The sequence below is a fragment of the Littorina saxatilis genome, linkage group LG12, assembly GCF_037325665.1.
Source record: "Littorina saxatilis isolate snail1 linkage group LG12, US_GU_Lsax_2.0, whole genome shotgun sequence".
Taxonomy (NCBI): Eukaryota; Metazoa; Mollusca; class Gastropoda; order Littorinimorpha; family Littorinidae; genus Littorina; species Littorina saxatilis.
In genome coordinates, this window is record NC_090256.1 from 37,147,655 (window position 1) to 37,164,858 (window position 17,204).

The 17,204-nt window shown below is 41.3% G+C and overlaps 1 protein-coding gene across 1 annotated transcript in view; it reads right to left on the reverse strand.

Moving 5' to 3' along the window:
• Positions 1 to 17,204, reverse strand: part of LOC138981854 (DNA mismatch repair protein Mlh1-like) — a gene marked incomplete in the record, with an annotated part of 185,759 nt that overhangs the window by 4,420 nt on the left and 164,135 nt on the right. Inside the window, 3 exon segments of the mRNA XM_070354963.1 lie at positions 325 to 433; positions 2,355 to 2,467; positions 14,846 to 15,020. Of these exon segments, the coding sequence (XP_070211064.1) occupies positions 325 to 433; positions 2,355 to 2,467; positions 14,846 to 15,020 (397 nt within the window).

Consider the following 17,204-nt stretch of genomic DNA (forward strand, 5'->3'; position numbering starts at 1 on the left):
CAAACTGAGACTAACTTTTCTGTATTTTCAAAACAAAAGCGCGTCCTTCAATCTGCTTAAATGGCAACAGAGGGAGAATTAAGTCACACTGCCATGTAATTCCTCTTTTGAGATAATCAAGTATTATTGTATTGTATTGTATTGTATTGTATTGTATTGTAAGTCGTGAACTCTTGACTATACCAATAAGGTTACTGAAATTCGTATTCATTATCCAAAGACACTTTCACCAAGAGGACAATACTTTAGTCCTAACAAACCTGAACTTGCAGAGCCTGTGTAGATAAAATATCTGTCAACATTGTTGACTTCGAGTATGCTCACCTGAGACGGTGTGTGTTGACCAGGTAGAGCTTGGTCTGGTGCTGAACCAGTGCCAGTTCTTCGGACACACAGCCTACGAACGTGTGATCCTGAAACAACTCTCGCAGCCCTGGCGTTCACACGCACGCAAACATACGCGCACGCACACACACACGCGCGCGCACACACACACACACACACACACACACACACACACACACACACACACACACACACGCACGCACATACACACACACAACGGCACACACACACACACACTTCGTGTAAAAAAAAAGGAAAACCTGCCAGATCACCAAAACTGACATGTTAAAACAAGAAATACCTGTGTCTGGTAAAACAAATCTATTCAGTTTTAGGTGCAGCAGATGTGCTGCAAAGTCATCATCCACCACGAACTCAGCAATGGCATGTCTGTAAGCCTTAGGTCAAAAGAAACGAAAGAAGGGAAAGAACTTCACCACAAAACGAAAGCACAGAAAGGCAACATTCACTACTCAGTAAGCTCCCTTCCCTCAAAGTAACTTTTCAACTTAAGAGCCGCAAACATTCACAAAAACGAGGTACATGCAGGGAGAGTGTGTCAGAGAAAAGTGGATGTACTCTAAAACCTTATTCTTCCAGGTTTCCAACTTTATTACTCAAGGATGGAGATTAAAGGCTGACGCCTAGTCTTACAATCTCTCCCTGCTTAAACTAAGACATAAAGATGGAGACAATAAAAAAGACAGTTGTAAACCGACACGAAAAAAAAAAACACCCGAGAAATGGTTATACATTATCCATGTCAACGCTAATCATACAGTATTGCAAACCACTACATTACCTATACGAATATCTAATGAATTATAAAACATTGAACATGACATGTCAATATAATGTATATGGGAAAAGAAAATTCGACACCACTCACACACACACACACACACATACACCATGCCACACATACATGCATACACACACGTACGCACACAATCCAATAGAAAGAGAGAGAGAGAGAGAGAGAGAGAGAGAGAGAGAGAGAGAGAGAGAGAGAGAGAGAGAGAGAGAGAGAGAGAGAGAGAGAGAGAGAGAGAGAGAGAGAGAGAGAGCACACAAATAACACAAAACCCAGCTGTACAATGTTGTTGTGGCTTCCAAGACGATTATACGCCCAAAGCCACTCAGATGTCACCGTGGCTCAAATGTCACTAATGTTAATGTCAAGAGTGTCGACCATTAACAATGAACTTTACCACACAATAATTGTTGCCAATTTGCAACATAGCACTCTTATAAACTCTGCAGGGCCCATAGATAAGAATATCCTGTTTAAACACTAATATTAACCTGTTTTTGCTTCAAAATAACAATAACACAAAGTCTCCAAACTTTTCTTCTTTGAACCAGTACTTATAGCAACGACGCCGTAAACCGAGGATTTCCGGCGTTTTAAACGTGCAAATGTGAACATTCTGGAAATGACATTGGTAACATTTTAATGCTTAAAAAAGTGTTCGAAATATGTTTATCGTACAAAAATAGTTATACAAAAGTTTAAAGCCTGGATTAAAAATTTCAAAGATATGCTTTTTTGGGAATATAACTAGCGCCATCATTTTACAATATACTCCCAAGGGAAAATGTCATGAGAAAGGAATGACAGACCTGTATGACGGGCGCCGTGGCGGGGTGATAAGACGTCGGCCTCTTAATCGGAAGGTCGAAGGTTCGAATCACGGCCGCGGCCGCCTGGTGGGTTAAGTGTGGAGATTTTTCCGATCTCCAAGGTCAACTTATGTGCAGACCTGCTAGTGGCTTATCCCCCTTCGTGTGTACACGCAAGCACAAGACCAAGTGCGCACGGAAAAGATCCTGTAATCCATGTCAGAGTTCGGTGGGTTATAGAAACACGAAAATAGCCAGCATGCTTCCTCCGAAAGCGGCGTATGGCTGCCTAAATGGCGGGGTAAAAACGGTCATACACGTAAAATTCCACTCGTGCAAAACATGAGTGTCTAAGCCCATGAACGAAGAAGAAGAAGAAGACAGACCTGTATGAGCGTTGTTCTCAATGTCTTGCTGAAGGGAAAGAATACTGCTCAACTTGATCTCACGTCTGTGTGTCGCCGACTTAGCGCTGCCCCCTGGATGCTCCTTTTCAACACTGATAACAGTAGCACCAACAAACAAACAAAAATCAACAACAACAAAAATCAATGGAGTTGTCGTTATCAAATAAAGGGAAGTAACCATTATAAACTAAGACTATAAGTGAGAGCAATGCGGAATTCGGGCACCTGAGAGAATAATAAGCATTGCATTGAACAAGGCACTTGTCGTTTGTTATACTAAATCAAAACTCACCCACGACATTCTCCCTGTCTGTCCTTCTCAGCAAAGTTGTAGGTACGTACGGACACAAGTGCATTTCACACATTTAATCTATAGATGTGTCTGCTTATCTGTGGCAATAATTATAGCTGTTAATTGTTCCAAAAAGCAAAACACACATCGTCTGCTGTTCGGCTTGAAAAAGGTATCAGGCAGCAGCAAAACCTAATACTATCTACAACTAACTGTTTGACATCTACAGAAAAAAACACCATTCACAACCTCCAAAGGGGCGGGGATGTAGCTCAGTCGGTAGCGCGCTGGATTTGTATCCAGTTGGCCGCTGTCAGCGTAAGTTCGTCCCCACGTTCGGCGAGAGATTTATTTCTCAGAGTCAACTTTGTGTGCAGACTCTCCTCGGTGTCCGAACACCCCCGTGTGTACACGCAAGCACAAGACCAAGTGCGCACGAAAAAAATCCTGTAATCCATGTCAGAGTTCGGTGGGTTATAGAAAACACGAAAATACCCAGCTAATTGCTTCCTCCGAAAGCGGCGTATGGCTGCCTAAATGGCGGGGTAAAAACGGTCATACACGTAAAAGCCGTGGGAGTTTCAGCCCATGAACGAACAAACAAACAACCTCCAAAAATCTGAGAAAATCAGGTCTTCAACTAGAGTGAGTCTTAAAATGGAGCGGGAATTCAACAAAACATAAATCCGAAAATAAGCATAACGGTCTTTGACAAAAAAAGGAAAGGGTGATCTTAGACAAAAGCTTTCTAGTGAACGACGAAGAAGAAGACAAAAGCTTGAACGGATCTATTCCGACTCACAAGATTGAATATATTCACGGGGAAAAAAGGACTTGCATTGTTTCAATTGTGAGATATTTTAATGTGAACGATTGCAAACGTCTCTTAATAGATGATTTACGGGAATAACTCCGTCGGCAGACCTGTTTACCCCCATAAGTGTTTTGGAGTAATGCTCATAGGCCCAAAAATAGTAATCCTGGCACAAAAATAGTAATCATCCAGCATTCGTCGCCAATTACAACGCACATGACAACTGTGTCTGCGAAACGCAATCATGCACATATATCCATCATTCACAAACAAAACACATCAGTCAGTTTTTGTAGTCATCATAATTTCAACGAAGATCACATCAAAAGCACATGCATCACTGATTCTTTTTCTTTTGCTCGTAGTAGGGCAATTCCAACAAAAAGTGATCACCTGGAGTAAAATTTCATATTGAAGTTAGGATTGATTTCTTACTACAGTATAATTAACAGATAACTCAGCTTCAGATATCTTGGCTTTTGAACTTTTCATCTGAGTGATTTCCCTTGATGGCAGCCATTTTGTTTTTAGCTGTAAAAATATATGGAGGAGCAGAGAAAAGGTGGGTGTCACATAAACTGTTTTCTTACCATCTTATAGTTTTTTTTCTAAAACTTTTTCACTCCAATAGAGGACAGACAGTCTATCCTTTCAATAAAGCATACTTAGTTTAGATTTGCTAGCTTTATTGTTGGCAAAATTGGATAGGAAAGATCACTCCAGGTGAAAGACACGTCAGTTACGTTTTGATAGTGTTTGTTTTAATCCTGAACTAAGGAATGGAACATTAAAATCAAAATTTTGGGTATTCTTGAATATTCACCCAAGGAATATAGAAAGCCTAAATGTACCAAGATTTGTTGTAACTGACGTGGCACTTCAATGTAACTGACGTGGCATTTCAATGTAACTGACGTGGCATTGGTGTAACTGACGTGGCACTTGAACATAATTGACATGGAAATAGAGCAGATTTTAGTTTGTAATCTGTTCACATTTAAATAAATTATGCTGAGTTAGTTTCAGACTATGTTTCAACAATGTATCCATGGAAGAAAATCCAGCCTACTCTTGAATCATCAGCATTCCAACGGTCGGGTTTGTTTGGGCTGGGAAAGAGCGAATAACTTCACACGTGCGGCTCCTTACCATGTGGTCCCTACACACCCCTCCCTGATGATTGGCTCCTCCAATGTTTGTCCGAGTAAAAAGCAAGGGTATTCACTCTTTCACAACCCATACAAACCCGAGTTATGTTCGGAATTTGTCTCTTGAGGAATAGTGAGTAATTCATTTGCCTCATCATGCTTTATCCCACAGAAAGCGTCTCCAAAGGGACTTGTAGATGTGGAGGTGTTTAGATTTTCCTACCAAATCGAGAATGGCAAGGTGGAAAAGAAGAGGAAGGGGTTGGTTGCGTGGCAGTGGTAGGGGGAGCTGAAGGGGGGTGTTATGTACAGGTGTGAGTGTACGGATGAAAGGGCCGATGTTTGTTTGTTTTTGGTGTGCAATTTAAAATCGATTGCTTCAAAGAATCAAAGAATCAATAAATCTAATAAACACTGAACAAGTCACATAACAGATGATAACAAACAACAACAATAATAACAACACAGGATAAACAACCAACAAAATAAACACACACACACACACACACACAAGCAAACAAACAAACTAACAAACAAAGAACACACATCAAAAGCGCTCAGTATAACCCCTAAATGATGAAAATCATTCACCATTCACAACAGAAATGTGCGAGTGATAGAAGTTATACTCCCCTTCTGGTGTGTTCATTTAACAAACACTTTCTTTCTTTCTTTATTTGGTGTTTAACGTCGTTTTCAACCACGAAGGTTATATCGCGACGAGGGAAAGGGGGGATATGGGATAGGGGAAAGGGGGGGGGGGAGATGGGATAGAGCCACTTGTTAAGTGTTTCTTGTTCACAAAAGCACTAATCAAAACATTGCTCCAAGGCTTGCAACGTAGTACAATATATGACCTTACTGGGAGAATGCAAGTTTCCAGTACAAAGGACTTAACATTTCTTACATACTGCTTGACTAAAATCTTTACAAACATTGACTATATTCTATACAAGAACCACTTAACAAGGGTAAAAGGAGAAACAGAATCCGTTAGTCGCCTCATACGACATGCGGGGTGCAGAGAAATAAGGATGTGGAAAAGAAGACTTTTGGTAAGTGAAATAAAGGTGATGGATCCAGTCAGGTAGAAATAAGACAACAAGAAAAGAATTGGAAAACTGGAGGGAATAGTAGGGAGAGTTTTCTTGGAAGGAAATATAGGTGAAAGGACTGGTAAGGCAGAAATAAGACAAAAGAAGAGAAGAAACAGAACCGTTAGTCGCCTCTTACGACATCCTGGGTAGCATCGGGTAAATTTTTTCTAGTCCCAACCAATATGGGACTCCCCCTAACCCGCGGGGGGTTTTAACAAACACAACCACGACCACAACAACAGAGCCAGTAGCTGAACTGCTAATGAACTTTTGACTCTTTTTGTAATGCCAGTACCCAGATTTAACCAACTTTCTATGGTCCTCAGCTAGTTCCTCCATTCTTGCACGATAATGCTTAAGAATGGACAGAAACATCATTATCTGTACGAACAATAATCTCATGTCCGGCAGAGCGCGCTAATGGTCAGATGTAACAAAGAAAGGGAAGTAAGATGTTTAAATGTAGACAAAAGAAGTAATTGGTAAATCACTAAGAGTATTGACGAACCACTCTCCTTGCACCTGGGGTAATAAAAGGCATTGTCATCATTTTCACGAGTTTTCATTCACAAGCACCTGGGAAATAAATCTCATGTTCCCCACGCAATAAATCCCCGGTTACCATAGTTGCAGAAGAAGGTTATACATGGATAATCAAAAGCAAACCCAATAGAAACGCTCGGGGATTCTTCGGCTCTTTTCATTGGCGTTTCCCCAGACCTAAACAGACGACACGACACTGCTTTGCAAAGTTCCAAAAACCACAACTGGCAAACTGGCAAAAGTAAACAAAAAACAAAACTACTTCATGAAAGGTCATACATTCATCAAAAACAAATGAAACCTAGCGATATGTTTTGTCTTCTTACAGAGTCATGGAGTGCGTGTATCTGTGTTTCGATACACAGACGTTCGGAGACGTTCAAGTAAAACGACCCTGACACACACATTTTGACCCGTGACCCGAGAGTAGTAAACAGCTGGCTGCTGGCGGCTAGAGCACGCTGCCAAGCCGGGTGACACTGGAATACGCCGCGTCACCGCATGACGTCAAACGCATCAGCTGTTCGCAGTGAGTATCTCCAGAAAATCGCCTCTAACTTCTTCCAAATAACATATCATAACATTGCTGTTGTCTTCACTTTAGCATAAGGTGTTATAGTATCCTGGAATCGATTCATTTTGTTCCTCGGACGCATGTGTGGACGTAGATATAAGATTATTCACAGTTCTCAAGCGTATTCTGTTTAAATCTAGGTTTTCCACGATTATCATGGAAAATCAAGCTCACGAACTAAGCTGCAGACAATCGGAGAACGTTCGATGGTCATTTATTGATAGTTCAGTCACTTGTTGAGACGTATAGTGCTGTAGTTTGATTACACTGCATGAATTTCTGAAGTCACCCAAGTTTTTGTCGGGTGTGCGCCGGATCCTTTTTTATTTTTTCATGGGTGTGTGCCGCGTCACCGATCGGGTGAGCGCCGCGTCAAGTACTTCAAAATAATATAGTTGGGTCTCTCTGTGTCTGTCGGTCTGTGTGTGGCAGTTTGATGCGAAAAACAGCTCTCCACAGAAATATGACTTAGCTGGATGTTTTTTGTCACTTTTATGCAAGATCAAGAGAACATAACACAGCAGTTGTGTGTTTTCCAGTAATTGTGGACAGACTCAACTCAAAACTCTCTCTCTCTCTCTTTCTCTCTCTCTTTGTTCATTCTATAAATCCCCAAAAGATAACATCTTTTTCTTTCTTGTTTCAGCATATCTGGTCATGGATTCCCCCCCCCCCCCCCCCAAGCACACACGAAAGTTGCTCTTGGGATGCAAATAATAAAACACATAAAGACAAAACAAAACCTCTCCTGCCTTATGACAACCACACCAAACTACTGATGTGTCATGCGTCTTGTCTATTCCCGATACAGTGAAAGAAGCAGTAATAAATTCAAAGAAAGTGAAACTATTTGCAGTTGTGTTCAAAGAAAAAAGAAACGATCAAAATTAAAACAACTAGCGAATGTAAAACGATCGTATTGAAAACAAGCAGGATTTCTTTTAGCTATTTCAGCATTTACTCTTTTAAAACTTAAGTCCCCCTCCCCACCAACAAAGGAATAATGTTCTCAGATTAATACAGATTGTCTTCCTTGTTGACAAAGAAATAAAATAAACAAAAGAAATCACAGCAATCGCAATCTAACTGAAATCTTTGCAGTTAGTCTTCTTTGCATACATTCACTGTTGTTTTTGTCATGGGACATCTCCCCTTCTCATGGCGCTTCTGTCCCTGGAGAAACTTGAAGTTTCTGTGACACGTGGAGCACTCGAACTGGGGTTCCTTGTCATGTGAATGCATGTGCTGATGAAGCAGGTGTGTAGAATGAAATGTTTTGTCGCAGGTGCTACAGTTATGAGCTGCTCTCGGGGCATTAAGACACACATGTCTGGTGAGATTCCGTCTGTTTTGGAATGACTCGTTGCATTTTTCGCAAAGGTGAGGCTTGACACCGCTGTGAGCATTGATGTGACTGTGAAAGTCAGATCTATTCATAAACGTTTTGGCATGTTGGCAGGAGTACCTTGGCCCTTGCGCAAAATCATGTTTCATGCGTCTGTGTTCTTTAAGACTGGACATTCGTGAAAAGATTTTTCCACAATCTTGGCAAAGTTCCCGAACTCGGGTTTTCTTTGTCGGCGTTGACGTCATGGCTGGGAGGCCTATAGCCTCACTTAGATCTTGAAGTGGTTGCGTTTGAACAGTTTCTTCAGTACTTACATCCAAGAAGCTATCAAGGGTGACAGCGGACAATTCCATCTGTAATGAAATGGAAAAGACTCATACACGGATCAGTTCATGTACTTCCTGAGTTCAGCTTGTATCAAAAAGTACGCAATACCACCATTAAACGATAAACTATGGCCAAGTAGAAACGAAAGTTGTTGACGCGGCGCACACCCATGGCAAAGCTAAAAGTGATCGGGCAGACACCCGGCGAGTGACGCGGCGTACACCCGTGAAATCTTTCGGTGACCAAATGAATTCACGAACTGTGATCAAAGTATACCAACTTGAATAACAAAAAGTGACGTGCGTATCTTGAAATGGCCTTTAATTACTCTCCAGGTATCTGCAGCTTTGTCCGTGAGGTTATTTTTCCATACGAACTGAGGAATGCCTAAATTTACACTGAATGTGCTTGAAAAGTGTACATAATCTTACTTCGAGGGCCACGCATATGTCGGAGGAACAAAATGAATCGATTCCAGGATACTATAGCACCTTATGCTAAAGTGAAGACAACAGCAATGTTATGATATGTTATTTGGAAGAAGTTAGAGGCGATTTTCTGGAGATACTCACTGCGAACAGCTGATGCATTTGACGTCATGCGGTGACGCGGCGTATTCCAGTGTCACCCGGCTTGGCAGCGTGTAGAGGAGACCTAAAATGGGCTAGGGACCGGGACCGGGTTGGGTCGTCTTGGGTCAGTGCTGTAATGGTTACTTTTTGGGCTGTTGGCTGATCGGACACCGGGGCTTAATTTTTTTGGATGTGTGTATTCGTGTTTCCAAGGACTGGGACTTTCGCTGTGATTCTGGGATCTTTATCGTGCGCATGCGTGCACACGGGGGTGTTCGGACACAGAGGAGCGTCTGCACAAAGTTGACTCTGGGAAACAAATTTGTTTTCGTCCGATTGAAAAACCATTTAAAAACCACTTATGAACTTTACACATCATACGTAATGCCGTGGTAATAAACCGGTTGAAATGTTGTTTCTATGCACTTTCCATCTGTACTTTTCAGAAACTACTGTACATAATATTCTGTACCAGATTTACCTGCCATTTAAAAAGAGTACTGACCACTATGTAGAGGTAATAGAGTATAGTCAATTTTTATAAAGATTTTAGTCAAGCAGTATGTAAGAAATGTTAAGTCCTTTGTACTGGAAACTTGCATTCTCCCAGTAAGGTCATTTATTCCCCCCTTTGCTTCTTTACCTCTGTAAACTTGTAGGGGTAGTTATTTTTCGATAATGACCCAGCAACCAAACAAATAACGACCCAGCAACAGCCTGAATCCTCGATAGTGCAATGGGTTGAGAGGTTGTTCTGTTTCGGTACTACTTTTTGCGACTGAAAAGTTCCGAACGCTCTAATGTACGAAGTATACATCTCTGGAGCAAACAATACAAACATACCGCATTTAAATTAACAACTACAGGCCTGAACACATGAATCTCCATATAAAATCCATGAGTTCGGTTGTTTTCTGAATCTCATCTGCCGTGCCGTCAAGCCGTTCATCACAAGCAATTTCCCAAGGCAAGTAACTCATACTTTGTCTAGCGACAAGAGTAGTTCCCCTTCTTTTCACTCAGTTCCTTCGACAACAGACTGCAATCCGACGGTCAGTTTTCAACAATATTTCATTTAATAAACAGATCACACGCAACCAAATGCACATATCTCATCAATTTAAACAACATAAAGGGGTTTCATACACTATTTTCCCCAGAAAACTGAACTTCATACAGTTTTTAACGTTGGAACACGGGTGCAAAAGTTCGTCTGCTAGTCCCATTTGACGAAAAAACATTATCCTAAGCGATACTAAAACATATACAGAACACACAATATCTGCCTTTGCCGCCACGGCAGAATAACAGCATATCTGTGTACTTGATTTTAGCCCAAAATAGGAAAACTGACAAGAAGTGTTAACAGAATGGAATAATTTGCACGGAACTATACAACCGCGCATTAATCGATCGCCTGCGCAGGTTGACTGGTTGAGAGAATAGGATTCGATCAAACTTTCGCAAAAAAACTCCTCTTTTCTTTGAATAACTGAAGAAAGGAGGAATAAAGAGGTTACACACCTCGTCTCAGTGATTATAAAAAATAATGGTCTCAGTTCGCGGTCATGAAAAAGCTCGCTAAAGCTCGCATTTTTCATGATCCGCTAACTTCGACCATTATTTTTGATAATCACTGAGACTCGGCGTGTAACCTCTACATATTGTACTTCGTTGCAAGCCCCTGGAGCAAATTTTTGATTAGTGCTTTTGTGAACAAGAAACAATTAACAAGTGGCTCTATCCCATCTCCCCCCTTTCCCCGTCGCGATATAACCTTGAACGGTTGAAAACGACGTTAAACACCAAATAAAGAAAGAAAAGAAGTAATTGTTTTCGCCAAAGGTAAACAAAGGTCTGTTAAATAAAGCAGAAGTAAAACTATCATGCTGTAATGATCGAAGTCTTTTGGGTTTTAGACGTTTGAGTTATGCCATATCTGTGTGTGTGTCACAAGGTAGAAACTCTGCATTCGAGCTTGAAGCGTTCGTGTGACCCGATTTTGGGTTGAGTGTCACGCGCACACTCACTGCCTCCCTATTCATGTCTAAGACTCTCCTGATTACTCATGTGAGTCAAAAACGAATTGAAGAAGACAAACAACCACACAGACACACAGAGACACACACACACATACGCGTAAACACACGCACACACACACACACACACACACACACACACACACACACACACACACACACATTTTTACACACACACCACACACATACACACACACACACACACACACACACCCACACACACAAACACACACACACACACAAACCCATTTACACACTCAATTGACAGTTCCATCTAAAAACCGCCAGACGCTATTTGAACGGTCAAACACTAAATACATCGTCTTGTCCGTATTTGCTAAACGAGGATCATGAGGGTACGGGTAATAGACAGGTTGAAGGACAGGGGAGAGTCTGACCAATATTTAGTTTGTTTTGTGCCAATCACCACGACCCTTGTTTTGCAATGAGAGATCGCTGACCTGTTTCGGAAGTAGAAAAACAACGCAAATGTTTCGCATAAAAATGACTTGACAGTGCATGTACGTAGAGGTTACACGCCGAGTCTCAGTGATTATCAAAAATAATGGTCGAAGTTAGCGGATCATGAAAAATGCGAGCTTTAGCGAGCTTTTTCATGACCGCGAACTGAGACCATTATTTTTTATAATCACTGAGACGAGGTGTGTAACCTCTTTATTCCTCCTTTCTTCAGTTATTCAAAGAAAAGAGGAGTTTTTTTGCGAAAGTTTGATCGAATCCTATTCTCTCAACCAGTCAACCTGCGCAGGCGATCGATTAATGCGCGGTTGTATAGTTCCGTGCAAATTATTCCATTCTGTTAACACTTCTTGTCAGTTTTCCTATTTTGGGCTAAAATCAAGTACACAGATGTAGAGGTTACATGCCGAGTCTCAGTGATTATTAAAAATAATGGTCGAAGTTAGCGGATCATGAAAAATGCGAGCTTCAGCGAGCTTTTTCATGACCGCGAACTGAGACCATTATTTTTAATAATCACTGAGACGAGGTGTGTAACCTCTTTATTCCTCCTTTCTTCAGTTATTCCAAAAAACCAGGAGTTTTTGTGCGAAAGTTTGATCGAATCCGAATCACTCAACCAGTCAACCTGCGCAGGCGATCGATTAATGCGCGGTTGTATAGTTCCGTGCAAATCATTCCATTCTGTTAACACTTCTTTTCAGTTTCCCTGTTTTGGACTAAAATCAAGTACACAGATATGCTGTTATTCTGCTGTGGCGGTGAAGGCAGATATTGTGTGTTCTGTTTATTTTTTAGTATCGCTTAGTAAATGTTCTTTCGTCAAATGGGACTAGCAGACGAACTTTTGCACCCGTGTTCCAACGTTAAAAACTGTATGAAGTTCAGTTTTCTGGGGAAAATAGTGTATGAAACCGCTTTATGTTGTTTAAATTGATGAGATGTGTGCATTTGGTTGCGTGTGATCTGTTTATAAAATGAAATATTGTTGAAAACTGACCGTCGGATTGCAGTCAGTGTTGTCGAAGAAACTGCGTTAAAAGAAGGGGAACTACTCTTGTCGCCAGAGTATGAGTTACTTGCCTTGGGAATTTGCTTGTGGTGAACGGTTTGTGCACAGCAGATCTAGATTCAGAAAACAACCGAACTCATGGATTTTATATGGAGATTCATGTGTTCAGGCCTGTAGTTGTTAATTTAAATGCAGTATGTTTGTATTGTTTGCTCCAGAGATGTATACTTCGTACGTATAGAGCGTTCGGAACTTTTCAGTCGCAAAAGTAGTACCGAAACAGAACAGCTTCTCAACCCATTGCACTATCGAGGATTCAGGCTGTTGCTGGCTCGTTATTTGTTTGGTTGCTGGGTCATTATCGAAAAATAACTAGCTCTACAAGTTTACAGAGGTAAAGAAGCAGAGGGGGGAATAAATGCTGTTATTCTGCCGTGGCGGCAAAGGCAGATATTGTGTGTTCTGTATATGTTTTAGTATCGCTTAGGATAATGTTTTTTCGTCAAATGGGACTAGCAGACGAACTTTTGCACCCGTGTTCCAACGTTAAAAACTGTATGAAGTTCAGTTTTCTGGGGAAAATAGTGTATGAAACCCCTTTATGTTGTTTAAATTGATGAGATATGTGCATTTGGTTGCGTGTGATCTGTTTATTAAATGAAATATTGTTGAAAACTGACCGTCGGATTGCAGTCTGTTGTCGAAGGAACTGAGTGAAAAGAAGGGGAACTACTCTTGTCGCTAGACAAAGTATGAGTTACTTGCCTTGGGAAATTGCTTGTGATGAACGGCTTGACGGCACGGCAGATGAGATTCAGAAAACAACCGAACTCATGGATTTTATATGGAGATTCATGTGTTCAGGCCTGTAGTTGTTAATTTAAATGCGGTATGTATGTATTGTTTGCTCCAGAGATGTATACTTCGTCAGACCTGTTTACCCCTAAAACATTGCATGTGTATTTTCTGGGAGCAAAATGAGGCAAATGTGTAGTTTTGTAATTGAATGTGTAGAATTTCTCGTCGACCTATCACAACAACAAGAACAATGATTGCTACTTTTTACCACATGTATTGATTGACTGACGGAAAAATGGGAATTGCAGACAGTGCAATGAGCATGATGTTTTCCTTTCCGCGAAGACAAGGCATGGGTAGTCCTGATGATATTTTGGCAGAAAGACTTGGTTCGGCGCATTGCTCGTCTTTTTCTTTTTGGTCGGTGGCCTTTCGGAGTCATTTTCTTCACAGTTCTCATCTTCACTTTCGTGTGCTCTGCGTTCAGCCATTGTGTCGAAATGCCCGCATGGTTTGGCAGTAACGCTTTCAGTTGTGCCCGGCATTTGCTTGGAGAAGCCTATTCGGCATTAACAAGGTACAACGCAACGCCCGTGGGCGCTTTACGCGCTGCACGCAGCAAACAACTGCTGGCCGAAAACATGGATTGGAAAATGGATCGGTCAAGGGAGATGAAGAAAATTACGGATTGTGATATGCGTAGCTGAAACAATACCGTTTGCGTGCAGGGACGGGGCGGTGTGAGAGCACAACGGGACAAGGAACAGGTGTAAAGACCAAAAAAAAAAAAAAAAAAAAAATGTTGTTTTTTTTTTGTTTTGTTTTTTTTAAAAAATACCGTTTGCGTAGAAAACGACAGACTTGCGTAGTTGCGTAGTATATTATTCAAATTCGTAGTTTACTACGCTCAATGTGTAGTGTAAACAGGTCTGCTTCGTACATTAGAGCGTTCGGAACTTTTCAGTCGCAAAAAGTAGTACCGAAACAGAACAACCTCTCAACCCATTGCACTATCGAGGATTCAGGCTGTTGCTGGGTCGTTATTTGTTTGGTTGCTGGGTCATTATCGAAAAATAACTACCCCTACAAGTTTACAGAGGTAAAGAAGCAAAGGGGGGAATAAAGCATTTTAAAACGGTATACGTGTTTGTGCCAAAATCACACGCACACAAACAGACACAAGCGCACATATTTTCTATATATATTTGTGTGTGTGTGTGTGTGCGTGTGTGTATGTGTGTGTGTTTGTGTGTGTTTGTGTGCGTGCGTGCGTGTGTGTGTGTGTATGTGTGTGTGTGTGTGTGTGTGCGTGCGTGCGTGCGTGCGTGCTGTGCGTGTGTGTGTGCGTGCGTGCGTGCCCACAAACGAAAAGGCAAATATACACAAATGAAAATCTGCCCCCAACATCTCTCACATCCCATTTTACCTGGAAATTGAAGATTGTTGGTTGCTTCGGATACCGGAGGGGGACGCTGTGACGCCAGAAGCTAATGACGTAGAGACCGTTGTGACGGAAGCCTTGGGTTTGGAGAGAAAAGCGTCAAGTTTCTGATCCCTGCTGTCGGTACGGACCATCTGATGGGCATACACCTTATCGCCACCTGCAGCAAACATTTTGTTCTCACTGTGACATCGGGAATACAAATAAACAAAGGAAGTGTTTCGTATGTTATGGAAAATGTCATGATCTATAGACAAAATGAAACATTCACAAGAACGTCGACTTAATGGCCTTGCAATGGACAGACATAGAATAATGAAAACGTATCGCAGTATGCGTTGATTCGATCTCAAGATTGCGCGAGGCGACAGTAATGTGACATCGCGAAATCGGAGCTTGAAATGAAAAGGAGGAACTTTTGGTGATAGGATTATCGCAGCAAAGCAGACTCCCTTTAAAAGGGTCCGAGAGCATACCCCCCCCCCCCCCCCCCCCTGCAAAGTTTTGAAAAGTAACCACCCAACCAATGCATTACGTGTACTATGGACAAAACATTGAGGGAAAGAGAGTTTGAATAAAAGGAAAACACACCAGTAACCAGGTTAGGTACGTTTAAGTCAATATTTCGGAAAGAGAGGTTGTTTATTTAAAAAAAAAAAATTAATTTTTATTTTTTTACTTTTTTTTAATATGGGGGGATATTCTAAGGAAAAACCCATGACGATGTTACACTGGAATCTCGGCTAAAACCCTCTGACAGACAATGCCATTGATTACGTCTTCAAGACTGGGAAATGTTGTTGTGATGAGCGTCATTCAATGCGCACGCGACATCAAAATAATTGCAGACAATGTGAGCTTGTTAACACACGCATACCGGCACGGTTGGCCTAGTGGTAAGGCGTCCGCCCCGTGATCGGGAGGTCGTGGGCTCGAACCCCGGCCGGGTCATACCTAAGACTTTAAAATTGGCAATCTAGTGGCTGCTCCGCCTGGCGTCTGGCATTATGGGGTTAGTGCTAGGACTGGTTGGTCCGGTGTCAGAATAATGTGACTGGGTGAGACATGAAACCTGTGCTGCGACTTCTGTCTTGTGTGTGGCGCACGTTATATGTCAAAGCAGCACCGCCCTGATATGGCCCTTCGTGGTCGACTGGGCGTTAAACAAACAAACAAACACATGCATCGTTGGTTGAATGTTCATTATATTTAGTCAAGTTTTGACTAAATATTTTAACATCGAGGGGGAATCGAAACGAGGGTCGTGGTGTATGTGCGTGTGTGTGTGCGTGCGTGTGTGCGTGTGTGTGTGTGTGTAGAGCGATTCAGACTAAACTACTGGACCGATCTTTATGAAATTTGACATGAGAGTTCCTGGGTATGAAATCCCCGAACGTTTTTTTCATTTTTTTGATAAATGTCTTTGATGACGTCATATCCGGCTTTTCGTGAAAGTTGAGGCGGCACTGTCACGCCCTCATTTTTCAACCAAATTGGTTGAAATTTTGGTCAAGTAATCTTCGACGAAGCCCGGGGTTCGGTATTGCATTTCAGCTTGGTGGCTTAAAAATTAATTAATGACTTTGGTCATTAAAAATCTGAAAATTGTAAAAAAAAAAATAAAAATTTATAAAACGATCCAAATTTACGTTTATCTTATTCTCCATCATTTGCTGATTCCAAAAACATATAAATATGTTATATTCGGATTAAAAACAAGCTCTGAAAATTAAATATATAAAAATTATTATCAAAAAATTTTTTCGAAATCAATTTAAAAACACTTTCATCTTATTCCTTGTCGGTTCCTGATTCCAAAAATATATAGATATGATATGTTTGGATTAAAAACACGCTCAGAAAGTTAAAACGAAGAGAGGTACAGAAAAGCGTGCTATCCTTCTTAGCGCAACGAATACCCCGCTCTTCTTGTCAATTCCACGGGCACTGCCTTTGCCACGGGCGGTGGAGTGACGATGCTACGAGTATACGGTCTTGCTGCGTTGCGTTGCGTTCAGTTTCATTCTGTGAATTCGACAGCTACTTGACTAAATGTTGTATTTTCGCCTTACGCGACTTGTTTTTAATGTCCCTTCAACCTGATAGGCTGTGTGGGACTGATTCAAGTTTGTTTCCTTTCTCAGTTTATCACACGCGTAAAACACATGATAAACATCGACAAAACAGACTAATCGGTCATGGACTGTAATTATAATGTCTGGTTCTCTAATGATGTGTTAGGATTAAGCAGAACGCACTCGGGTTTTGTCTTTTTGTTTTTTTTAAACAATTTTATTCAAATAGCTACAAATAACAATGTCGCATACAATGAATTAAATACAAC